Here is a 27,626-nt window from a genome sequence, read left to right on the forward strand (position 1 = left end):
GTCTCAGGACCACCTGTCTCAGGGAATGTGTTTCCGCAGGCCAAAGTGACTCATAGTAACGACAGATGCCAGCCTGCTAGGCTGGGGTGCAGTCTGGAAATCCCTCAAAGCACATGGCTTATGGTCTCGGGAGGAATCTCTCCTCCTGATAAACATTCTAGAACTGAGAGCGATATTCAATGCGCTTCAGGCGTGGCCTCAGCTAGCTGCAGCCAAATTCATCAGATTTCAGTCGGACAACATCATGACTGTAGCCTATATCAATCATCAAGGAGGAACACAGAGTTCTCTAGCGATGATGGAGGTAACCAAAATAATCCGATGGGCGGAGGATCACTCTTGCCATCTCTCAGCAATCCATATCCTAGGGGTAGAGAACTGGGAGGCGGAATTCATAAGTCGTCAGACTTTTCATCCGGGGGAGTGGGAGCTCCATCCGGAGACCGGAGGTATTTGTCCAGCTGACTCAGCTATGGGGCACACCAGAATTGGATCTGATGGCATCCCGACAGAACGCCAAACTTCCTCGTTACGGGTCCTGGGATCCCCAGGCGGTACTGATAGATGCTCTAGCAGTGCCCTGGTCCTTCAATCTGGCTTATGTATTTCCACCATTTCCTCTCCTCCCACATCTGGTGGCCAGAATCAAGCAGGAGAGAGCTTCGGTGATTCTCATAGCGCCTGCGTGGCCACGCAGGACTTGGTATGCAGACCTGGTGGACATGTCATCTGTTCCACCGTGGACTCTGCCAATGAGGCAGAACCTTCTAATCCAAGGTCCGTTCAAGCATCCAAATCTAATTTCTCTGCGTCTGACTGCTTGGAGATTGAACGCCTGATTCTATCAAAGCGTGGTTTCTCTGAGTCGGTCATTGATACCCTGATTCAGGCTAGAAAGCCTGTCACCAGGAAAATCTATCATAAGATTTGGCGCAAATATCTTTGTTGGTGTGAATCCAAGGGTTACTCATGGAGTAAGATTAGGATTCCTAGAATTTTGTCCTTTCTCCAAGAAGGATTGGAGAAGGGATTATCAGCTAGTTCCTAAAAGGGACAAATATCTGCTTTGTCTATTCTTTTACACAAAGTTCTGACAGATGTTCCAGACGTTCAAGCATTTAGTCAGGCCTTGGTCAGGATCAAGCCTGTATTTAAACCTGTTGCTCCGCCATGGAGCCTAAACTTGGTTCTTAAAGTTCTTCAAGGGGTTCCGTTTGAACCTATGCATTCCATAGATATTAAGCTTCTATCTTGGAAAGTTTTGTTTTTAGTAGCTATCTCTTCGGCTCGAAGAGTTTCTGAGTTATCTGCTTTACAGTGTGACTCCCCTTATCTTGTTTTCCATGCAGATAAGGTGGTTTTACGTACCAAACCTGGATTCCTTCCTAAGGTTGTTTCAAATAGGAATATCAATCAGGAAATTGATGTTCCTTCGCTGTGTCCTAATCCTTCTTCAAAGAAGGAACGTCTGTTGCACAATCTTGATGTGGTTCTTGCTTTAAAGTTCTACTTACAAGCAACCAAAGATTTCCGTCAAACATCTTCATTGTTTGTTGTCTATTCTGGTAAGCGGAGAGGTCAAAAGGCTACGGCTACCTCTCTTTATTTTTGGCTGAAAAGCATCATCCGTATGGCTTATGAGACTGCTGGCCAGCAGCCTCCTGAAAGAATTACTGCTCATTCTACTAGAGCAGTGGCTTCCACATGGGTTTTTAAAAATGAGGCTTCTGTGGAACAGATTTGTAAGGCGGCGACTTGGTCTTCGCTTCATACTTTTTCCAAATTTTACAAATTCGATACTTTTGCTTCTTCGGAGGCTATTTTTGGGAGAAAGGTTCTACAAGCAGTGGTGCCTTCCGTTTAAGGTACCTGTCTTGTCCCTCCCTTCATCCGTGTCCTAAAGCTTTGGTATTGGTATCCCACAAGTATGGATGAATCCGTGGACTCGATACATCTTACAAGAGAAAACAGAATTTATGCTTACCTGATAAATTTCTTTCTCTTGTGATGTATCGAGTCCACGGCCCACCCTGTCTGTTTAAGACAGGTAGTATATTTTTATTTTAAAAACTTCAGTCACCACTGCACCCTATAGTTTCTCCTTTTTCTTCCTAGCCTTCAGTTGAATGACTGGGAGGCGGAGCTAAGGGAGGAGCTATATAGAGAGCTCTGCTGTAGGTGCTCTCTCTGCCACTTCCTGTTGGGAAGGAGAATATCCCACAAGTATGGATGAATCCGTGGACTTGATACATCACAAGAGAAAGAAATTTATCAGGTAAGCATAAATTCTGTTTTTTTTGTACTTTAGCTAATTTAATTTAGGTAATTGTATTTAATTTAGTTAATTTATTTAATTATGGTGTAGTGTTAGGTGTTAGTGTAACTTAGGTTAGGTTTTATTTTACAGGTAAATTTGTATTTATTTTAGCTAGGTAGTTATTAAATAGTTAATAACTATTTAATAACTATTCTACCTAGTTAAAATAAATACAATAAAATTAAAATAAAACCTAAGCTAGATACAATGTAACTATGTTTTACAGGTAAGTATTGAGTTTTAAATAGGAATTATTTAGTTATTTAGTTTAGTTGTTATCTTGGAAAGTTTTATTTTTGGTCGCTATTTTTCTTCTGCTCGCAGAGTTTCTGAGCTTTCGGATTTACTATGTGATTCTCCTTATCTTACTTTCCATTCTGATAAGGTGGTCTTACGTACCAAACCTGGTTTTCTTCCTAAGGTTGTTTCTAATAGAATATTAATCAGGAAATTGTTGTTCCTTCATTGTGTCCTAATCATTCTAAGAAGGAGCGTTTGTTACATAACTTGGATGTGGTCCGTGCCCTGAAGTTTTACTTGCAGGTGACTAAAGAATTCCGTTAATCATCTTCAGTATTTATTGTTTTCTCTGGAAAACGTAGGGGTCAGAAAGCTTTGGCTACCTCTCTTTCTTTTTGGCTGAAGAGTATCATCCGTTTTTGCATATGAGACTGCTGGACAGCAGCCTCCTGAAAGAATTACGGTTCATTCTACTAGGGCTGTGGCTTCCTCATGGGCATTCAAAAATGATGCTTCTGTTGAACTGATTTGCAAGGCTGCAACTTGGTCGTCTCTTCACACTTTTTCCAAATTTTACAAATATGGTATTTTTGCCTCGTCCGAGGCTGTTTTTGGGAGAAAGTTTCTTCAAGCAGTGGTGCCTTCCGTTTAGGTTCCTGTCTTGTCCCTCCCTTTCATCCGTGTCCTACAGCTTTGGTATTGTATCCCATAAGTAAGGATGAAATCCGTGGACTCGTCATATCTTGTAAAAGAAAAGGAAATTTATGCTTACCTGATAAATTTATTTCTTTTACGATATGACGAGTCCACGGCCCACCCTGTCATTTTCTAAGACAGGTCTTTATTTTTGTTAAACTTCAGTCACCTCTGCACGCTTTTCCTTTCTCTTCCTAACTTCAGTCGAATGAGTGGGAGGGAAGGGAGGAGCTATATATACTGCTCTACTGTGGTGCTCTTTGCCGCCTCCTGTTGACCAGGAGGCGATATCTCATAAGTAAGGATGAAATCCGTAGACTCGTCATATCGTAAAAGAAATAAATTTATCAGGTAAGCATAAATTTCCTTTTTGCACTCGCGTGCAATCCCGCCCCTGCCTGCGAACAGCCAATCACGCGTGGGCAGGAGCTGTCAATCTCCCCAGTCGGAAAAGACTGGGGAGATTGAATTTCGCCAAACAAGAGGTGGCGAAGAGGTTAGCAAAGCAGAGGTCTGATGACCGCTGCTTGTTAAATACGGCGTGCAGGTTCTCTTGTGAGAACCTGCAGCCGTAGGGGCTCAAAGGCTGGCAAAAGCCTTTGATAAATTAACCCTATGTGTGAATTATCTACCAAATGCAAAGCCACTGGTTAAAATTAAGGGAACAGTCTGAAAATCAAAAGCACAGAGGTCTGAACGATGGACAAAACATTGATATGCAATTATAAGTATATTCAAAATGTATAATCTATTAAGATTCAAGATAACCTGTTATTTGTACATAGTTTTTGTATTGCATTTATTTCTGTTATTTGATAGCCATCTTTTTCACACAAATCTAATTATGTATTCCTTCTTTACAGAAAGACTGAAAGGACTCAAAAGCATAATGAGATCCGTAAGAAATATGGTATGTGTATTCTCTCTCCTTTTTTTTTTTCTATACAAGTTTTATTAACAAAATTCTATATATAATACAAAATGAAGAATTTACTTAGCAAGATAAATGTATATTGTGAAATACAAAATTAACAAATGTATATTGCCAAAATATAAGGGACTCGACATTCCAGTTATCCTATGCCTAGTGCAGTGATGGCAATAGTCCATGGGTGCGGTAGAAGAAATTTTTTTTAACATCAACTATTTGTGGATTCTATGGTAAATATTCCCTTTTTTAGAGCTCAGTCTTGTTTTCCATAGTACTATGATGTTTAGTCATCACATTTAGCACAACATTTGCAGTGTTTTAAACTCAAAATAGCAACTATGAACTTTACTTTAGATAAGCATTAAATGATCTCCTAGAAGTGAGGAAGAAAAAGGGGTTGTATACTTTGCAACTACTCCCCTGTCGTACTGATGGGTGATGTGTCCATTATTTAGATGCTTGTGACTAATGGATTGCATTGTTTCCTTTTTCATTTATTTATTGTTTGTTTGTTTGTTCAAGTTGTTTACATATCCATCTGATTAGCTCATCTATTGTGCCAGTCCCTACACACTAGTTCCCCATATGCTTTAGAAATATAGTTCTTAAAGGAATATTCCAGCCAAAATTGGAAACCACATGGGTGCATTTTGGTATTGAACAGAAGCAGTTTTGTAATATACATGCATTAGCAAAAATGCTTCTAATAAAAGCTATAGCTGTTTCATAAGTGTATTTATGTATGCACCGAGCACCAGCATTTTAAACACAGCACTTGCTCAGAGAGTCCAAGGTGATTGTACCATCTGATAATGACTCTATTTGTTAATTACTGACATGATACAAGCCCCACTGATTATCTGAGCAGCTGTATTATTTAAATTGCGGGGGCAGTGAGAATAGCTAGTTATGCTTCACATGCATATGCAATGTTAACACTAAAACAGTGATAACTTTTACTAGAAGCATTTTTGCCAATACATTTATATTGCAAATATATTTCTATGCAAAGATGTAAAAAAAATCTATGTGCATTTAAATTTTGACTGGAATGTCCCTTTAACATGTTGATCCTACAAAGCTCTCAACAACCTCACACCTAACTATAGGTCCCTAAGTTATCTCTAAATATTTTCCCAAACCACCACCTTGATCATTGATGAGAATAGTTATTTCCTAACTCTTTAACGCCCAAACGGGGGAATAGGGATGAAAGACCACTCACATTTATTACACAATACTCCTCAGATTTCTCAAAAGTGTGTGACATCATCCGGAAATATTTTCCCATACTTTTGGGTGATGTACATCTAAAGTCTACAGTGGAGAAGGGATTTAGGTGTGTCTATTCAAAAAAACCTAACCCTAGGTAATATGCTGTCTCCAAGCCTCTTACCTTGCAAACAAAAAACAGAGGCTCTTGGTTGCAAGTTAATGGCACTTACAAGTGTGGGGATCACAGATACAAAGCATGTGATTTCATCACTGAGGGCAAAGAGTTTTACTCTTGTGCCACCACACAAAAATTTGCCTCCAGAGGGTGCATAAAATGCTCCAGTACCTATGTAGTGTACCTCATTGAGTGCCAGGCACACTCCAAACAATACGTTGGAATGACTAGCAGGGAAGTTCGCACCCGAATCAGAGAACACTTAGGATATATCAAATATGAGAAGCCATGCTCAGCATTATCACGGCACTTTATTGAGGTGCACGGCAAAGATACTGGAGCATTTAGATGGCGAGGCATTGAGACCATAAAATTACCCCCTAGAGGTGGTGATAAGGATGAGATCCTAGCTAGACAGGGGGTGTACTGGATCATGAAACTGAATACTCAGGTTCCTCAGGGATTTAACTCTGAGTTTGATATTATTAACCATTGGAAATAAGTTGTTTTTTGGTCCAGTGCATCTCCTGTTGGCCAATAAATACAGAGGATATGTTTTGTTCCTCTACCACTGGTGCATCGTACAATGTAATCACATAGTGGTTAAGCTATTATCTATCTATAATAACATACTCATAGCCACATTACAGTATAACCCCTTACCACCATTATTAGATATTTAATTATGTAAAAAATCCCGAGGCATTAGACAGAAGCTTTAACCCAAATTTGATACTAAAAACCCTTCTAGTCCCTAGAAATTTTGGAATTGAGCTTTTTTTACTAAATATCCATAAACTTTATTTGTGAGTCGAATTACAACAAAAACACAAGTAATTAAATAACTATATATGCAACATCAAAAGTTTTTAACTTTAATATAAGGTACACTAAATCCAATGCATATTAGATTTTTAAGTGTAAACATTAATACATCATAGTTACAGGTCTTATCTAGGCAGTATTTTGAACTATGTCAATTTATTTGGATTGTTTATAAATTTGCACTTTATAAATCTTATGTTTATATTAAGATGGTTGCTAACAATATGGTATATTTTCTTAGATTCTAATTTCTCTTGATCAGGTCAATGCTTTGTTAAGTGATTTATGTGTGTACATTTGTCTTTACATGGTTAATAGGGGTGTGTTTCACACCAACCAATAACCATGAAGTTTTTATAATTTTTAAACAGACACTTACCTGTGTCTAATTAGGTTTATGAGTACGGTACTGGGCCGAAACGCGTAAAACCTATTACCACTGTGTGACCCATGTTGATTTTTTTTAAATTGGAATAATAAAGCTGTTTTCTTTTATATATACCTGGATATCGGGACCGCTTCTTTCCTCTTTTCACATAGTTATTTCCTTCTTAATATAAGGAGAGTCCACTGCATCATTCCTCACTGTTGGCAAATACTGAAACTGGCCACCAGGAGGAGGCAAAGACACCCCAGCCAAAGGCTTAAATACCTCTCCCACTTCCCCCATCCCCCAGTCATTCTTTGCCTTTCGTCACAGGAGGATGGCAGAGAAGTGTCAGAAGATTTCGGAGTAGTTCTTTAGGAGGGGTATCTGCCCTTCGATATGGGACTGGAGTTTTAAGCAGTCTTGTCAGCCTCTCAGTGAGAGCATTGACGAAAGTTAGAGTCTGGAGATGTAGGGAGAATCTTTATGCGAACTCATCCAGACTGCCTGCTAACAGCTCCTAAGCAAGCAGTGTTGACGAGTTTCACTGCCTGCTTGTCTTTCTCACTCAAGTCCATGTCAGGAGCGATGCTACAAGACTGTCACACTTGAGAGGCTGTTTTTCTGTTCCACAGCATGGATTCTGGTAAGATCGTTTACATTTTTACATATGTTGAAAATGTTAGACAGGGTCACAGTGTGGCTACTTTTATCTTAATAGAATCATGGGTTAATATCTCCTGAGGGGGTTTAATCAAATGTGATGCTTTGATTTTATGCTGCTTTATGTGTGAGATTTTATTTTTAGCTTGCCGTGCTTTTTCTCATAGCAGGGGCGGTCCTGCCTTGCGCACCAGCCTTGCGCACCATGTGACCGGGAGAGGTCTCACTTTCATTTCCTCTTTCCTGACTGAGCTGGCTGTCGGAGAAGACGCTATTTCTATGTATTGTCTGGGTCTAGGAGGTGCTGAGTGTCCCAGCCATTAGGAGTATAAAGGTGCTGTTTTTGAGAAACATTAGCTTAAGCTATGGAGGATTCTGAGATTCTAGATGGTACTCCCTCTATTCCAAATAGTAATACTTGTTTCTATTGTGAGGAGGCCTTGGTATGCCCACCCTCTCAACTATGTTCCACATGCCTTGACAATGTTATTAGGTCATAGAAGGTTAACCCCTTTAGTACTACTGAGCCATCCACCTCTGAGGACTCGCCGTCCCGTGAGGTGCATACCCAACAGTCATCTCCTTCTACGCATGCAGCTTCCCGTAGCACGCTTGATCTTCCATCTGGAGGGGGCCTTTTGCCATCAGATTTTACAGCGTAGTTAAAAATAGAGGTGTCTGAGGTCCTCAGTGCTTTACCTCGCCCTGCTAAACACAAGCAGAAGGTTAATCATAGCTCTCCTGCCCAGGGGTCATCATGTAATTTATTGGATTTCTCTGCTTTGTCGCAGTTATCCGAGGATGAGTCGCACTCTGAAGCTTCAGAGGGTGATCTTTCTGGGACAGAGTCTGCTGCCTCTAAGCCTCCTGCTGCGGCGGAACCAGCCTTTAGATTTAAGATTGAACACCTAAGTTTTCTTCTAAAGGAAGTCCTGTCTATATTAGAGGTTCCAGAGGCTAAGCTGCCTAATGAACCTTTGATTCCTAAATTAGACAGAGTTTACGAGGACAGGGTAGTGTCTTTAACTTTTTCTGTGCCTGTAAAGATGGTGAACATTATTAAGAACGAATGGGACAGAATTGGATCTTCCTTTTTCCCTTCGTCTTCCTTTAAAAAATTATTCCCAGTCCCGGACTCTCAATTGGAGTTGTGGGGTTCCGTCCCTAAGGTGGATGGCGCTATCTCCACGCTTGCCAAACGTACTACTATTCCGCTTGAGGATAGCTCGTCGTTCAGAGAGCCAATGGATAAGAAGATGGAAACTCTTCTAAGAAAGATGTTTCAACATACGGGATACTTGTTTCAACTGGCAGTGGCCATTGCCGCAGTTGCTAGAGCAGCTACCTACTGGTGCTACTCCTTATCAGAATTGATCGAGGTGGAGGGTCCCCTCAATGTTATCTAGGGTAGAATTAAAGCCTTGATAATTGCCAATTATTTTATCTGTGATGCAAACATGCAGATTATTCGCCTAAATGCTAAGATTTCTGGCTTTTCGGTTCAGGCCCGTCGGGCGCTCTGGCTGAAGTCCTGGTCTGCGGATATGACTTCTAAGTCCAGACTTCTTTCCCTTCCCTTTAAACGAAAGATTTTATTTGGTCCAGGCCTGGACTCCATTATCTCCACGGTTACTGGGGGCAAGGGTGCCTTCCTACCTAAAGATAAAAAGAACAAGTCTAAGGGACATAGTTCTGATAAATCCCAATGACAGCAGCCCTCCGCTATGCCTGAGCACACCAAGAGTACTTGGAAGCTGGCTCAGTCCTAGAATAAATCCAAGAAGAGCAAGAAGCCAGCTGAGACTAAATCGGCATGAAGGGACGGCCCCCGATCTGGCACTGAATCGTGTATTGGGCAGACTGTCTCTCCTTTCAGAAGCTTGGTTCAGGGACGTGTAGGATCCATGGGTCCTGGAGGTCATAGCTCAGGGATACAGGATATGTTTCAAGTCTCATCCACCCAAGGGCAGATTTCTCCTCTCAAGCATGTCTTCCAGACCAGAAAAGAGGGAAGCCTTTCTGGGATGCGTGCAGGATCTGTCCTCCTTAGGGGTCATTGTCCCGGTACCTATCGCAGAAAGAGGTTTGGGATACTATTCAAACCTTTTCGTGGTCCCAAAGAAGGAGGGAAATTTTCGCCCGATTCTGGACCTAAAGTGCTTAAACAAATTTCTAAACGTCCCCTCGTTCAAGATGGAGACAATAAGGTCCATCCTTCCCTTAGTTTAGGAAGGACAGTTCATGTCCACTATAGATCTGAAGGATGCTTACCTTCACGTTCCAATCCACAAGGATCACTTCCAGTTCCTAAGGTTTGCGTCCCTAGACCAGCACTTCTAGTTCATTCCACTTCTGTTTGGTCTTGCTACTGCTCCAAGAATTTCTACGAAGGTTCTAGGGCTAGGTGCTCTTCTAGCTGTTGCCAGATTCCGGAGTATAGCAGTAGCTCCCTACTTGGACGAGGACCATTTGGAATCTCTTCTCTCTCTTCTTCGATCCCATGGATGGAAGATTAATCTAGAAAATAGTTCTTTTATTCCAAGCACCACGGTAGAATTCCTGGGTACTATAATAGACTCCATATCCATGAGGATATTTCTAACAGAACAGAGACATTGCAAGCTTGCTTCAGCATGTCTTGCCCTTCCGGACCTCCTTAAGGCCCTCTTTGGCTCAGTGTATGGAGGTAATTGGTCTCATGGTGTCCAGCATAGACATTCCCTTTGCCAGGTTTCGCCTCAGACCGCTGCAACTGTGCATGCTGAGGCAGTGGAATGGTGATCATTCGGATCTGTCTCAACAGATCTCTCTGGACAATCAGTTGAGAGAATCGCTTTCTTGGTGGCTCTGTCCAGATCATCTGTCTCGAGGGACATCCTTCTTAAGACCATCCTGGGAGATTGTGCCTACGGACGCAAGTCTATCAGAATGGGGAGTTGTTTGGGGTGCCAAGAAGGCACAGGGCCTGTGATCTCAGGAGGAATGCTCCCACCCGATCAACATTCTTTAACTTAAAACAATCTTCAATTCTCTGAAGCCTTGGCCTCTTCTGGGTTCATCCCGGTTTATCAGATTCCAATCAGACAATATCACCTTGGTGGCTTACATCAACCATCAGGGGGGAACGAGAAGCTCCCTAGCAAAGAGGGAGGTATCTAAAATTCTGGAGTGGGCAGAGGCCCACAGCTATTCGCTGTCAGCGATCCACATTCCGGGTGTGGACAACTGGGAAGTGGATTTTCTCAGCAGACAATCCTTTCATCCGGGGGAATGGTCTCTCCATCCCAAAGTGTTTTCAAAAAAATAAGCAACAAGTGGGGGACGCCGGAGATAGATCTTATATGGGTCGAGGTCCAGGGATCCTCAGACAGAGCTAATAGATGCATTAGCAGTGCCTTGGAGGTTCAGTCTAATTTACCTTTTCCCGCTGTTACCACATTTTCCTTGTGTAGTGGCCCGCATCAAGCAGGAGCAGGCATCAGTGATACTGATTGCTCCATCGTAGCCGCAATGGATGTGGTTTGCCGATCTGGTAAGGATGTCATCATCTCCTCCATGGAAGTTATCTTGTTGCAGGGATCTGCTGGAACTAGGTCCCTTTGTTCATCAAAATTTAGATTCTCTGAGGCTGACTGCGTGGAGATTGAGGGCCCGTGTTTCTGGCGAGCCTGCAGGTTCGCCAGAAACACCAGTTATGAAGCAGAGGTCTAAAGATCGCCACTCCATAACCTGTCCGCCTGCTCTGAGGAGGCGGATAGACATCGCTGCAGTTCAACCCGATTGAGTATGATCGTGTTGATTGACACCCCCTGCTGGCGGCCAATCTGCAGGGGGCGGCATTGCACCAGCAGCTCACAAGAGCTGTTGGTGCAATTCTGAATACGGAGAGCGTATTGCTCTCTGCATTCAGTGAAGTCTGTCGGACCTGATCCGCACTGTCAGATCAGGTCTGACAGACCTTTGTTAAATAGGTCCTAGCCAAGAGAGGTTTTTCTGAGAGAGTTATTGATACTCTCATTCAAGCTCGTAAGCCGATTACTCATCACATCTATCATGAGGTGTGGAGAACCTACTTATTCTGGTTTGAAGAGCGTTGTTTTTTCTGGCATAAAGTTAAAGGGTTAGAAATCTTTGTCAAGTATTAGCAAAACAAAATACATAATTGTAATTAGAGATATACATGCAATAAAATCAACTTACTTTTTTCCTGAAAATAAGCTTTTTAATATCTTTAATTAAACTTTAAAATTCACATGCAACAAGCAGTAACGACCGCCCTTAAAATAGGCAATTATGCAAAACTAACTTATCAACATCCAATAGGCAATTGTTTCTGCCCATCTTATTTAATTATTAAAAGGACACTCTTTAGTGAAACCTCGGCTGCGCCACTCCCACCAGCATCGACGTCACTTTTATGAAGTCTGCCCTGCTTCCCTTGTCAGTATAGTGACGTGCCGCATTAGCTAGGTATGAGGGGCCAAGATGCGCATGCGTTACTTTTAAAATAATTATATGCGCATGCAGGTCGCCATGATGATTCTACCTAGGTAGAAAATCATTATAGGGTTAACGTAATGAGATAAAAAATGGGTTTGGGGAAATAAAGCTTTTTAATGAGGAATAACTGGAAATCAAGTGAAAACATTTAACAGGTACTTATTTGAAACATTTAATATATATAATGAAATTTCAAAAAATATTAAAAACGTTTTTGGGTTTACTATGGTTGCCAGGATCCTGTCGTTTCTCCAGGATGGACTGGAGAAGGGCCTTTCTGCCAGTTCCCTGAGGGGACAGATTTCGGCCCTATCTGTTTTACTGCACAAGAGGCCCTCCGAGCTTGCTGATGTACAGTCCTTTGTTAAGGCTCTGATTAGGATTAAACCAGTGTTTAGATCTAAGGCTCCTCCTTGGAGTCTAAATCTTGTTCTTAAGGTTTTGCAATTGGCTCCGTTTGAGCCTATGCATGAGATTGACATTAAATTGTTGTCCTGGAAGGTTCTTTTTCTACTGGCTATTGCTTCTGCGCGCATCTGAGATTGCTGCCTTGCAATGTGAGCCTCCTTATCTGGTGTTCCATTCGGATAAGGCTGTCCTATGTACTAAGTTAGGTTTTCTTCCTAAGGTCGTGTCAGATTGCAACATCAATCAACAGATTGTGGTTCCTTCCTTGTGTTCAAATCCTTCTTCTGCGAAGGAACGTTTGCTTCATAATCTGGACGTGGTTCGCGCCTTGAAGTTCTATCTTCAGGCTACTAAGGATTTTAGACAAACTTTTTCCTTGTTTGTTGTCTGTTCTGGGATGCGTAAGAGACAGAAGGTCTCTTCGACTTGCTTATCTTTTTGGTTAAGGAGTGTTATCCGCTTTGATTATGAGACAGCGGGACATAAACCTCCTCAAAGGATTACGGCTCATTCTACTAGAGCAGTAGCTCCCTCTTGGGCCTTTAAGAACGAGGCCTCTATGGATCAGATTTGTAAGGCGGCTACCTAGTCCTCCTTACATACTTTTTCTAAATTTTACAAGTTTGATGTTTTTGCTTCGGCTGAAGCAGCTTTCGGGAGAAAGGTTTTGCAGGCTGTGGTGCCCTCAGATTAGGGTCCGCCTCTCTTTTTGTCCCTCCCGTTATCATTCAGTGTCCTCTAGAGCTTGGGTATAAGTTTCCCAACAGTAAGGAATGATGCCGTGGACTATCCTTATATTAAGAAGGAAAATATAAATTATGCTTACCAGATAATTTCATTTCCTTCTGTATAAGGAGAGTCCACTGCCCCCGCCTGTGTTCTCTGATGGGCGGCCCTCTAAATTATATCTTTCGCCTGGCACCTTTTATACCCTCATATTTTTCCTACTGTTCCTTGATCCCTCTGCAGAATGACTGGGGGAAGTGGGAGAGGTATTTAAGCCTTTGGCTGGGGTGTCTTTGCCTCCTCCTGGTGGCCAGGTTCAGTATTTCCCAAAAGTAAGGAATGATGCCGTGGACTCCTTATACAGAAGGAAATGAAATTATCTGGTAAGCATAATTTATGTTTTCTCACATACTGCTCCTACTCTCTACGTTCTCTCTTGCTCCATCAGACTTTCTGTAGCCTTATATAGCTTCAAGTACTGTTTAAAAGCAAACATATTTAGAGAGACTTACCACCTCTCGTTTAAAAGTTCCTCTTCATCCAAACCAACAAATCCTGAACTGCTGCAACTACTATCCACATGACAAGATATTCCAAATTGTCTGCCTTCTCACCCTTCAACCAGCAGACTGACCAAAATTCTCCTATTTTATTTGTTTTGTTTAGTCTGTTTTATTGATCTGAAACTGTGTCACTGTAATTATGTCCCCATGCTATGGAATTTGACACAACTCTTAACATAAATGATAATATCAAAATATCAACATGAAGTGACTTACATGTTTCATCTACTTAATATTTAAAAATCTCACCCTCATAGATTTGTATATTAATGAAAAAATAGAAAAGAATAGAATAGTGTGTAGAAGTATTTTTAAAAAGTGTTTTAGAATCCCTTTATCATACGGAGGTGGATAATGTTCCCAGTTAGGGAAAACGTCCATCCGTGTTTGTGGTAAGTGGGCAGCAGACACTGCTAGTTCACTGCCCTTGCTTATTATTGTGTAGTGCTGCCTCCTGTTGTCATGCGAGAGCAGGGCCTTACACTCACCCGAACAAGGTCAGTGTGATTTAACTCTGCAGCTCCTCAGGTGGCAGAGAATTTTGAAAGAAGCTGCCTTACGCAATCTGTTTGTGATTTTTTTTTTAAGCAGGGATAGAAAAGCATAATTAAAAGACAGTAAATATTGTTGATTTGTTTATCTGCCTGTAACCATTTGTGGGGGCGGCACAGGGGTGCACATATTTCACTTTTTTATACTTATAAGCCAATAATAAATTGACTGTAACTTGACTTGAAGTAACTGCTGTAGCAATGTAAAGCAGTTTATTTTCATGATATCCCTTTAACATTTTACATGTTAGCTTTATATTTTAAGAAAGAGAGATTTTTTTGTTTTTACCTGTGTGCCTTTACAAATGTACGTACCGGTTACCAGTTGTTAACTGAGTAAATAGGGGCACTTTGTACTTTGAAATGGTTTTAAAATTAGCAGTTTAGTTTTTGCAACATATCAGGGTTTGACTACAATGACAGATAACCTGTAGATGAGAATAGGGATTACAAGCTGCCAATTAGGGGGGAAAGCCAGTGTAACAGATGATGAATAACGCAGTATATGAAAAATCGGTTTAGTCCAGGAAGAAAACCCACATTTTTCTTTCATGGTTCATATAGAGCATGCAATTTTTAAACAACTTTCCAATTTATTTGTATTATCTCATTTGCTTTTGTTCTCTTGGTATCCTTGGTTGCAAAGCATACCAAGGTAGGCTCAGGAGCAGCAAAGCACTAATGGCAGCTAGATGCTGATTGGTTGCTCCAAATATTTGTCTCTTGTCATTGGTTGACCCAATGTTTTCAACTAAGTCCTAGTAGTGCAATACTGCTCATTCAACAAGGAATACAAAGAGAATGAAGCTAATTTGATAATGGAACCTTTTAATGCTCTTGTTTTATATGTGCAAATTTTAACTACATAGGTGATATCAACGCACCTTTACAGATGAATATAAAGTAACCAATTGGTATGTCTGCATTCAAGCAAGAAATAGTCCATGATGTCAGTCATATGATCAGCACTGGCTTTTGAGCATGCAATATCCTTCCTACAATTAAAGTGATGAATGTTAGTGATATTTTAGATGGAGTTTCATTAATCAGTTGAAATAAAAATGCGCTTTAACTTTTTAATGTAGCTCTGAAATTCAAATACCCTGCGCTTCCGCTGCCCACTTCATAAGTCATTTTTTGTGTGCAAACAGTTTGAACAGTGTTGTAATCAGCGCTCTAGCCATACAGCACTCACACCATTGAATTTTTACCAATAGAAAATTTGTTTTTTATGTGGGTGGTCGTAAGATGTCTCTCTAGGACAGGGTGAGAAGTTTCCACCTCAGTTTGCTCGAGTCCCACCTCCTCTCCCATCCTGTTCTACTTCGTAGTGGGGCATGTGGAAAGCCCCACAATCTTAGAAAGCTACAGAGTCTCATGAATTTAAAGTGAAGAGGTAGTGGGGTGTTGAATTTTCTCATAAAATTATTATACAGGATCACCTCATTACCACTGTAAAGAACTTTTATTGTGAAAATGTCCTTGTCCTGCCATAGGTTTAAGTAACCGTCAAGGAGATTAAGTTGTAGGCTCCAGAGTGGAAGGGTGATGGATAAGGGGCTAATGTTGGAATATTATGAATTTTGTCAAATGGATAGGGGGCTAATGTTGGAATATTATGAATTTTGTCAGAGAACTGTTGGTTAGATTTGATAATATGGTTTAAAAAGAGGGCCAAAGTCCTCTTATGCTTGGGTAGTCAAATCAAATCCTGCAAGGAAAACCCCGGGGAAGAGACGCTTGCTCATCTATTAATTATCTGAGGTGGAATCATAAGGTGATGTGTGAAAGCCTAGCCACATCATGGTGGAGAAGTATATTGGGGGCAGCAGCTCCCCTGATGTGATGGGTTGCTATAAGATTCTGCTACTCTTGGCTTTTTGTTTCTCCAGATGAATTTATTACAAAGCTGTTGGAATTGGGTAATCAAAAGATTTTGGAAGAGGTATAGGAAGGGAGCGAAGGTTGAATATTTAGCAAAACAATTGTATGGAGATCATGAGAAAGATGTACTTCAAGATGTTTAAGGTGTTGTGTTGACCAGCTAAATTTATATTTATATTTTAGGGTATGAAGAGAGAATTCAGGTAGATTTAAAATGTATGCTTTAGTTTAAGAAATGTTTAATTTATTACGATTAATGGCTGAAAATTTGTCTAGGGGACTGAAGAAATTTGGTAGCAAACTAACTGGATCTGATGTAAATATAGTTAGATCATCCACGAATAATGCAGTTTTCTGAACAGTACCGCATAAAGGGAATCCTGTGATAGATTGATTGGATCATATGGCTTCCCCCCTCACAACTTCCCGGTCTATTTCAAAATTTCTAAACCCTTTTGGAGTCTAGATAAGCAGTGCAGTGTTCTTGTTCTGTAGTTCATACAGTTTGTTGCATCTAGTGTCATTGTATACCGTTTTTACACTGTCTTATGGAACAAAAACTGTCCCCACTGTTGTTTGTACTTTACAAATTTTGTTCCAGTACTAGGTTATTTCAACTTTGTCAAAACTGTGTATCTCTTAATTTTGCATGTAATCAGCCATAATCTTTAACTTCCTATAATGAATTTTGTTCTGTGTATGATACTCAGGAGGCTTCAAATGTTGTGTTCCCTGAATATAAATTCAGAGTGTGTACGGTTCTGAATAACTCAGTAGGTAGCATACTGAACTAAAGACCAGGAGACACAGGTTCAAATCCAGTGTAGAAATTCTGCACAACAATCACACACATAACCTAACATTGTTATTATCCTGTTAATGCGAGTTATGTCATATGGACATTAAGTCATTTATTTATCAAGATTTTTTGTGTGGCTATCCATAAAATGATGTAGCATTAGCGCTAATCTAGGGATTTTTTCTTATTCTGTTGTAGTATTTGTGCAGAAAGTCTCATCTGTACAATTTGTTTGTGTTGCTGCTAAACCTATCTGCAATATATAAGTATAATGAAATGATTATTTACTATAGAGTTATAGCATTATAGTGTATTTACTTACTGTATTGTTATGCAGATAGTTTCATTTTATGCATTTGCAACAAAAAAAAAGTCTTATCTTTGTGTTTTTTGTAGGCCTCATTAGCCTCTTCTACTGCGGTCCGACCTCCTAAAGGGACACTGAATCCAAATTTATTTCATGTAATTAGCAAGAGTCCATGAGCTAGTGACGTATGGGATATACATTCCTACCAGGAGGGGCAAAGTTTCCCAAACCTCAAAATGCCTATAAATACACCCCTCACCACACCCACAATTCAGTTTTACAAACTTTGCCTCCCATGGAGGTGGTGAAGTAAGTTTGTGCTAGATTCTTCGTTGATATGTGCTTCGCAGCAGGCTGAAGCCCGGTTTTCCTCTCAGAGTGCAGTGAATGTCAGAGGGATGTGAAGAGAGTATTGCCTATTTGAATACAATGGAATTCCTCTAGGGGATCTATTTCATAGGTTCTCTGTTATCGGTCGTAGAGATTTCTTCTCCTACCTCCCTTTTCAGATCGACGATATACTCTTATATACCATTACCTCTACTGATTCTCGTTTCAGTACTGGTTTGGCTATCTACTATATGTAGATGAGTGTCTTAGGGTAAGTAAGTCTTATTTCTCCAACATAGGTGTGTCCGGTCCACGGCGTCATCCTTACTTGTGGGATATTCTCTTCCCCAACAGGAAATGGCAAAGAGCCCAGCAAAGCTGGTCACATGATCCCTCCTAGGCTCCGCCTTCCCCAGTCATTCTCTTTGCCGTTGTACAGGCAACATCTCCACGGAGATGGCTTAGAGTTTTTTGGTGTTTAAATGTAGTTTTTATTCTTCAATCAAGAGTTTGTTATTTTAAAATAGTGCTGGTATGTACTATTTACTCTGAAACAGGAAAGAGATGAAGATTTCTGTTTGTAAGAGGAAAATGATTTTAGCAACCGTTACTAAAATCGATGGCTGTTTCCACACAGGACTTTTGAGAGGAATTAACTTCAGTTGGGGGAAGCAGTGAGCAGACTTTTGCTGCTTGAGGTATGACACATTTCTAACAAGACTCAGTAATGCTGGAAGCTGTCATTTTCCCTATGGGAACCGGTAAGCCATTTTCTTTGTTTAAGGAAAAGAATAAAGGGCTTCATTAGGGCTTAAAAAACTGGTAGACATTTTTCTGGGCTAAAACGATTACTTTACTAAGTATATTTGGCAGATTATTACTTTTAATAGTTGTTAAATCTTGGGGATTGTTTTAATAAAAACGGCAGGCACTGTATTGGACACCTTTTTCACTGGGGGCCTTTTCTAGTCATAGACAGAGCCTCATTTTCGCGCCTCTAATGCGCAGTTGTTTTTGGAAAGCATGGCATGCAGATGCATGTGTGAGGAGCTAAGAACCACTGAAAAAGCTTATAGAAGGCATCATTTGGTATCGTATTCCCCTCTGGGCTTGGTTGGGTCTCAGCAAAGCAGATACCTGGGACTGTATAGGGGTTAAATGTAAAAACGGCTCCGGTTCCGTTATTTTAAGGGTTAAAGCTTTCAAATTTGGTGTGCAATACTTTTAAGGCTTTAAGTTACTGTGGTGAAATTTTGGTGAAATTTGAACAATTCCTTCATACTTTTTCACATATTCAGTAATAAAGTGTGTTCAGTTTAAAATTTAAAGGGACAGTAACGGTTTTATTGTAAAACGTTTTTTGTGCTTTGTTAACAAGTTTAAGCCTGTTTAACATGTCTGAACCATCAGATAACGATGTTCTATATGTATGAAAGCCAATGTGTCTCCCCATTTAAATAATGTCCAAACAAAGTAGGGATAATAATGCCATAGATATGATATTGCCCAAGATGATTCCTCTAATGAGGGGAGTAAGCATGGTACTGCATCATCCCCTTCTGTGTCTACACCAGTTTTGCCCACACAAGAGGCCCCTAGTACATCTAGTGCGCCAATACTTATTACCATACAACAATTAATGGCTGTAATGGATAATTCTATTGCATGCATTTTTTTCCAAAATGCCTACTTATCAGAAAGCGTGATTGCTCTGTTTTAAACACTGAGGAGCAAGAGGACGCTGATGATATCTTTTCTGACATACCCTCACACCTATCTGAAGGGGCCAGGAGGGAGGTTTTGTCTGAGGGAGAAATTTCAGATTCAGGGAAAATTTCTCAACAAGCAGAACCTGATATTGTAACTTTTAAATTTAAATTTCAACATCTCCACGCACTACTTAAGGAGGTATTATCTACTCTGGATGATTGTGACAATTTGGTCATTCCAGAGAAATTAGGTAAGATGGACAAGTTCCTAGAGGTTCCGGTGCCCCCCGATGTTTTTCCTATACCCAAGCGGGTGGCGGACATAGTAAATAAGGAGTGGGAAAGGCCCGGCATACCCTTTGTCCTCCCCCTATATTTAAGAAATTAGTTTCCTATAGTCGACCCCAGAAAGGACTTATAGCATACAGTCCCCAAGGTCGAGGGGGCGGTTTCTACTCTAAACAAACGCACTTCTATCCCTATAGAAGATAGTTGTGCTTTCAAGATCCTATGGATTAAAGGTTAGAGGGTTTGCTTAAAAAGATGTTTGTTCAGCAAGGTTACCTTCTACAACCAATTTCATGCATTGTTCCTGTCACTACAGCTGCGTGTTTCTGGTTCGAAGAACTAGAAAAGTCGCTTAATAAAGAATCTTCGTACGAGGAGGTTTTGGACAGAGTTCAAGCTCTTAAATTGGCTAACTCTTTTTTATTTTAGATGCCGCTTTGCAATTAGCTAGATTAGCGGCGAATAATTCAGGGTTTGCTATCGTGGCGCGCAGAGCGCTTTTGCTTAACATCCCTTTCAAGGGTAAAACACTGTTTGGCCCTGACTTGAAAGAGATTATTTCAGACATCACTGGGGGAAAGGGCCACGCCCTCCCACAGAATAGGTCTTTTAAGGCTAAAAATAGGCCAAATTTTCGTCCCTTTCGCAGAAACGGACCAGCCTCAAATTCTACACCCTCTAAGCAAGAGGGTAATACTTCTCAAACCAAGCCAGCCTGGAGGCCGATGCAAGGCTGGAACAAGGGTAAGCAGGCCAAGTCACCTGCCACTGCTACCAAAAAAGCATGAAGTGTTGGCCCCCGATCTGGGAAGGATCTGGTGGGGGGCAGACTTTCTCTCTTTGCTCAGGTTGGGGCAAGAGATGTTCAGGATCCTTGGGCGCTAGAAATAGTTTCTCAAGGTTATCTCCTGGAATTCAGGGAACTACTCCCAAGGGGAAGGTTCCACGGATCTCAATTATCTTCGAACAGGCATTCTTACACTGTGTAGAAGACCTGTTAAGCATGGGAGTGATTCATCCTGTTCCATTAGGAGAACAAGGGATGGGTTTTTACTCCAACCTGTTCATAATTCCCAAATAAGAGGGAACATTCAGACCTATTTTAGATCTCAAGATTCTAAACAAGTTTCTAAGGGTTTCATCATTCAAAATGGAAACCATTCGAACGATCCTTTCTACCATCCAGGAAGGTCAATTCCTGACCATGGTGGACTTAAAGGATGCGTACCTACGTATTCCTATCCACAAGGAACATTTTCGGTTCCTAAGGTTCGCCTTTCTGGACAAGCATTACCTGTGGCACTTCCATTCGGATTAGCCACTGCTCCAAGGATTTTCACAAGGGTACTAGGGTCCCTTCTAGCGGTGCTAAGACCAAGGGGCATTGCAGTAGTACCTTACTTGGACGACATCCTGATTCAGGTGTCGTCTCTGTCAAAAGCAAGGGCTCATACGGACATTGTCCTAGCCTTTCTCAGATCTCACAGGTGGAAAGTGAACATAGAAAAAAGTTCTCTGTCCCCGTCAACAAGAGTTCCCTTCTTGGGAACAATAATAGTTTCCTTAGAAATGAAGGTTTTTCTGACAGAGGCCAGAAAATCAAAACTTCTAAGCTCTTGTCAGGTACTTCATTCTGTTCTTATTCCTTCCATAGCGCAGTTCATGGAAGTAATAGGGTTGATGGTTGCGGCAATGGACATAGTTCATTTTGCACGAATTCATCTAAGACCATTGCACCTGGGCATGCTCAGACAGTGGAATGGGGATTATACAGTCTTGTCTCCGACGATACAAGTAGATCAAATAACCAGAGATTCACTCCGTTGGTGGCTGACCCTGGACAACCTGTCACAGGGAATGAGCTTCCGCAGACCAGAATAGGTCATTGTCACGACCGACGCCAGTCTGGTGGGCTGGGGCGCGGTCTGGGAACCCCTGAAAACTCAGGGTCTATGGTTTCGGGAAGACTCTCTTCTCCCGATAAACATAATGGAACTGAGAGCGATATTCAATGCTCTCAAGGCTTGGCCTAGACTAGCAAAGGCCAAATTCATAAGGTTTCAATCAGTCATCATGACGACTGTTACATATATCAACCATCAGGGGGTAACAAGGAGTTAACAAAAGAGAAAAGAAGGTTGGCGCTTACCACTTCCAGAGATCCGTGCATTCAGGTTGCGTTCGCTTCAGCGTAGGCACATGTCCTTCGTCCGGTGATGCTTCCTGGAGCTCTGGTCCTAACGCCTCCGCTTCCGGCGTACACTTATGACGTATGTACCAAACAAACAAAGGAGCCTGGCTAACAGAAAGGATACTTTCACAAATCTTCACCAACCTCTCGGTTCAGGGACATCCATGAAGGGAAAACACACACCGGTCAGTATACTAAAAACAGGATCTTTATTGGAGTGGATAAAAACAAAGTAGGAGACAAGGCTCCATTAAACAGGAGAAAAGGCTACAGCTTGACTGACTGCAGACATGTTTCGCGTGTGTCTACACGCTTGTTCACTGCTGTCTGTCAGCTGTACAATTTGCCTCTATTTAAAGAGGCCTGTCTCAATTAAAATCAAATTTGCATTTAACCCTTTCCCTTCTAGTTTGATTGATGGTACACAGAGTCAGATGAGAAACAAAGTCAGATACTAAGATCATATACATATAAATAGTTAACACTGGAAAGACTAAGAAAAACTCTATATGGGTAAATATTGGATGTTTTAAGGCTGTATAAGGTTAAAGAGCTCTTAATATTTTCTACAAATATACCTGATTGATGAATTCTTACTTGGATTTATTAAATAAATAAATTAACATCGCTCTCCTTATTAATACCATTAGGGTGACTGGTTTTTAACTCAAAAATCCACTTTGCTTCCTTGAAATTGAGTCTATATTCCCTGTTACCCCCTCTTTTATGTTTCTTCACATAATCAATTGCCTGTATACAAAGCAATGAGGCATCCCCCTGATGCATATTTTTAAAATGTCTTGAGACCGGTGTATCCCTGTCTGGGTCCTCAATGTCTCGTATATGTTCTAGAGCCCTATCTTTGACACAACGTTTCGTTCTACCAACGTATTGGATCTGGCACCCCCTACAGGTCAGGAGATATATGACATGTGTTGATTTACAATTTAGACTAAATTTAATGTCATATTCACGGCCTGTTACTGTAGACTTAAATTTGGTTCCCTCTTTTATGTAGTCACATGTTTTACATCTCTGTGCTTTGCATTTGAAGAACCCTAATCTATTAGGTAACCATGTTTTTTTATGTACAAAGGGTAAATCAGATGGGGCTACCATATTCCCAATGGTGAGACCCTTTCTTGATACAAATTTGCAGCCTTCTCTTGTGATCTCTTCTAAACCTGAGTCTACAGCTAAGATGGGTAAACTCTCCTTTATAATGTTGCAAATTTTATTGAACTCCAGACTGTAGGGGGTGCTAAAGACAATTTTATTTTTTGTAATTTTTCCCTTTTTGTATTTGTCTCCGTGCTGGTTTTTGTATTTTAAGAGATTTTCCCTAGGTATTCGATCTACCTCCTCTTTTGTTCTTTTTAATAGTGGCTCTGGATACCCTCTTTCTATTAATCTATTTTCCAAGATTTTGCATTGAGTATCATAGTTTTGTTCATTTGAACATATTCGTCTGGTTCTCAGGAACTGACCTTTTGGAATTGCCTTCTTGACATGTCTAGGGTGACACGATTTATAATTTAAAATTGTGTTGCCACCTGTGGGTTTCCTATATACTGTAGTATTTATTATATTTGCTTCTGGATCCACCACCAACTCCAAATCCAAGAATTTAATGGTGGTCCTGTTATACTCTGCTGTGAATTTCAAATTCATATCATTGGAATTGATATTCCTGATGAAATTTTGTATGGATGTTTCATCTCCATTCCACACCACCAACAAGTCATCAATGTACCTTCCATAGTATACAAAATGTTCCTTTAGAGGATTGCCATCTCCATAGACGTGGCACGCCTCCCACCAACCCATGAACAGGTTGGCATAGGAGGGGGCAAATTTTGCCCCCATGGCAGTGCCACGCCTCTGGAGATAGCAGTCCCCCTCAAAGATGAAAAAATTATGTTGTAACAAAAATTCTATAGCTGTAAGTAAAAAATAAATAATATCTTTGCTATAGTTAGAAAAATTATTCAGAAAATAAGATACTGCCGTCAGACCTAGGTGGTGTGGAATGGAAGTGTACAAAGATGTAACATCAATATTTTGACACTTTACTCCCGCCTACTCCACTCACGCCCATTTTCTATTTTGTTCCTAAACTACATAAGGACAACTTAAATCCCCCCGGTAGACCCATCATATCGGGGGTGGGCTCCCTTCTTGAACCATTATCTGAATTGGTTGATTGTTATCTACAACCATTAGTGGGGACACTAATGAGTTACATCAGAGACTCAACCCAGGTATTAAATAAAGTAAATCAAATTAAGTGGCAGGAATCCTATAGGTTTCTTACAATTGATGTTACATCTTTGTACACTTCCATTCCACACCACCTAGGTCTGACGGCAGTATCTTATTTTCTGAATAATTTTTCTAACTATAGCAAAGATATTATTTATTTTTTACTTACAGCTATAGAATTTTTGTTACAACATAATTTTTTCATCTTTGAGGGGGACTGCTATCTCCAGAGGCGTGGCACTGCCATGGGGGCAAAATTTGCCCCCTCCTATGCCAACCTGTTCATGGGTTGGTGGGAGGCGTGCCACGTCTATGGAGATGGCAATCCTCTAAAGGAACATTTTGTATACTATGGAAGGTACATTGATGACTTGTTGGTGGTGTGGAATGGAGATGAAACATCCATACAAAATTTCATCAGGAATATCAATTCCAATGATATGAATTTGAAATTCACAGCAGAGTATAACAGGACCACCATTAAATTCTTGGATTTGGAGTTGGTGGTGGATCCAGAAGCAAATATAATAAATACTACAGTATATAGGAAACCCACAGGTGGCAACACAATTTTAAATTATAAATCGTGTCACCCTAGACATGTCAAGAAGGCAATTCCAAAAGGTCAGTTCCTGAGAACCAGACGAATATGTTCAAATGAACAAAACTATGATACTCAATGCAAAATCTTGGAAAATAGATTAATAGAAAGAGGGTATCCAGAGCCACTATTAAAAAGAACAAAAGAGGAGGTAGATCGAATACCTAGGGAAAATCTCTTAAAATACAAAAACCAGCACGGAGACAAATACAAAAAGGGAAAAATTACAAAAAATAAAATTGTCTTTAGCACCCCCTACAGTCTGGAGTTCAATAAAATTTGCAACATTATAAAGGAGAGTTTACCCATCTTAGCTGTAGACTCAGGTTTAGAAGAGATCACAAGAGAAGGCTGCAAATTTGTATCAAGAAAGGGTCTCACCATTGGGAATATGGTAGCCCCATCTGATTTACCCTTTGTACATAAAAAAACATGGTTACCTAATAGATTAGGGTTCTTCAAATGCAAAGCACAGAGATGTAAAACATGTGACTACATAAAAGAGGGAACCAAATTTAAGTCTACAGTAACAGGCCGTGAATATGACATTAAATTTAGTCTAAATTGTAAATCAACACATGTCATATATCTCCTGACCTGTAGGGGGTGCCAGATCCAATACGTTGGTAGAACGAAACGTTGTGTCAAAGATAGGGCTCTAGAACATATACGAGACATTGAGGACCCAGACAGGGATACACCGGTCTCAAGACATTTTAAAAATATGCATCAGGGGGATGCCTCATTGCTTTGTATACAGGCAATTGATTATGTGAAGAAACATAAAAGAGGGGGTAACAGGGAATATAGACTCAATTTCAAGGAAGCAAAGTGGATTTTTGAGTTAAAAACCAGTCACCCTAATGGTATTAATAAGGAGAGCGATGTTAATTTATTTATTTAATAAATCCAAGTAAGAATTCATCAATCAGGTATATTTGTAGAAAATATTAAGAGCTCTTTAACCTTATACAGCCTTAAAACATCCAATATTTACCCATATAGAGTTTTTCTTAGTCTTTCCAGTGTTAACTATTTATATGTATATGATCTTAGTATCTGACTTTGTTTCTCATCTGACTCTGTGTACCATCAATCAAACTAGAAGGGAAAGGGTTAAATGCAAATTTGATTTTAATTGAGACAGGCCTCTTTAAATAGAGGCAAATTGTACAGCTGACAGACAGCAGTGAACAAGCGTGTAGACACACGCGAAACATGTCTGCAGTCAGTCAAGCTGTAGCCTTTTCTCCTGTTTAATGGAGCCTTGTCTCCTACTTTGTTTTTATCCACTCCAATAAAGATCCTGTTTTTAGTATACTGACCGGTGTGTGTTTTCCCTTCATGGATGTCCCTGAACCGAGAGGTTGGTGAAGATTTGTGAAAGTATCCTTTCTGTTAGCCAGGCTCCTTTGTTTGTTTGGTACATACGGTAACAAGGAGTTCCCTGGCGATGGAGGAGCATCCGGGGGAGTGGGTACTCCATCTGGAAATCTTTGCCCAAATAACTCAATTATGGGGCATTCCAGACTTGGTTCTGATGGCCTCTCGTCAGAACTTCATGGTCCCTTGTTACGGGTCCAAATCCAGGGATCCCAAGGCGACTCTATTGGATACAATAGTAGCACCTTGGATCTTCAACCTAGCTTATGTATTCCCACCGTTTCCTCTCATTCCCAGGCTGGTAGCCAGGATCAATCTGGAGAGGGCTTCGGTGACCTTGATAGTTCCTGTGTGGCCACGCAGGACTTGGTATGCAGACCTGGTGAATGTGTCATCGGCTCCACCATGGAAGCTACCTTTGAGACAGGACCTTCTTATTCAGGGTCCATTTGAACATCCGAATCTGGTTTTCCTCCAACTGACTGCTTGGAGTTTGAACGCTTGATTTTATCAAAGCGTGGGTTTTCAGATTCTGTAGTAGATACTCTTATTCAGGCTAGAAAGCCTGTAACTAGAAAAATTTACCATAATATATGGAAAAAATATATCTGTTGGTGTGAATCTAAAGGATTCCCATGGAACAAGATAAAAATTCCTAAGATTCTTTCCTTTCTACAAGAAGGTTTGGAGAAAGGATTTTCTGCGAGTTCTCTGAAGGGACAGATCTCTGCTTATCTGTTTTACTTCACAAAAGGCTGGCAGCTGTGCCAGACGTTTAAGCGTTTGTTCAGGCTCTGGTTAGAATCAAGCCTGTTTACAGACCTTTGACTCTTCCCTGGAGTCTTAATCTAGTTCTTTCAGTTCTTCAAGGGGTTCCGTTTGAACCCTTACATTCCATAGATATTAAGTTATTATCTTGGAAAGTTTTGTTTTAGGTTGCAATTTCTTCTGCTAGAAGAGTTTCAGAGTTATCTGCTCTGCAGTGTTCTCCGCCCTATCTGGTCCATGCAGATAAGGTGGTTTTTACGTACTGAGCCTGGTTTTCTTCCGAAGGTTGTTTCCAACAAAAATATTAACCAGGAGATAGTTGCACCTTCTTTGTGTCCGAATCCAGTTTCATAGAAGGGACGTTTGTTACACAATTTGGACGTTGTCCGTGCTCTAAAATTCTATTTAGATGCTACAAAGGATTTCAGACAAACATCTTCCTTGTTTGTTGTTTATTCTGGTAAAAGGAGAGGTCAAAAACATCTTCTACCTCTCTATCTTTTTGGCTTAAAAGCATCATCAGATTGGCTTATGGGACTGCCGGACGGCAGCCTCCTGAAAGAATCACAGCTCATTCCACTAGGGCCGTGGCTTCCACATGGGCCTTTAAGAACGAGGCTTCTGTTGATCAGATATATAAGGCAGCGACTTGGTCTTCACTGCACACTTTTACCAAATTTTACAAATTTGATACTTTTGCTTCTTCTGAGGCTATTTTTGGGAGAAAGGTTTTGCAAACCGTGGTGCCTTCCATCTAGGTGACCTGATTTGCTCCCTCCCATCATCCGTGTCCTAAAGCTTTGGTATTGGTTCCCACAAGTAAGGATGACGCCGTGGACCGGACACACCTATGTTGGAGAAAACAGAATTTATGTTTACCTGATAAATTACTTTCTCCAACGGTGTGTCCGGTCCACGGCCCGCCCT

General features: G+C 40.7%; 1 protein-coding gene across 1 annotated transcript in view; it reads left to right on the forward strand.

The window, feature by feature from the left end:
- The window catches only part of LOC128660264 (pituitary tumor-transforming gene 1 protein-interacting protein), a 336,493-nt gene that overhangs the window by 247,516 nt on the left and 61,351 nt on the right, over window positions 1-27,626 (forward strand). The window contains exon 6 of the mRNA XM_053714024.1: window positions 4,117-4,163. Within this exon, the coding sequence (XP_053569999.1) occupies window positions 4,117-4,163 (47 nt within the window). The remainder of the gene's footprint in view (window positions 1-4,116; window positions 4,164-27,626) is intronic.

Source organism: Bombina bombina, chromosome 5 (assembly GCF_027579735.1).
Source record: "Bombina bombina isolate aBomBom1 chromosome 5, aBomBom1.pri, whole genome shotgun sequence".
Taxonomy (NCBI): Eukaryota; Metazoa; Chordata; class Amphibia; order Anura; family Bombinatoridae; genus Bombina; species Bombina bombina.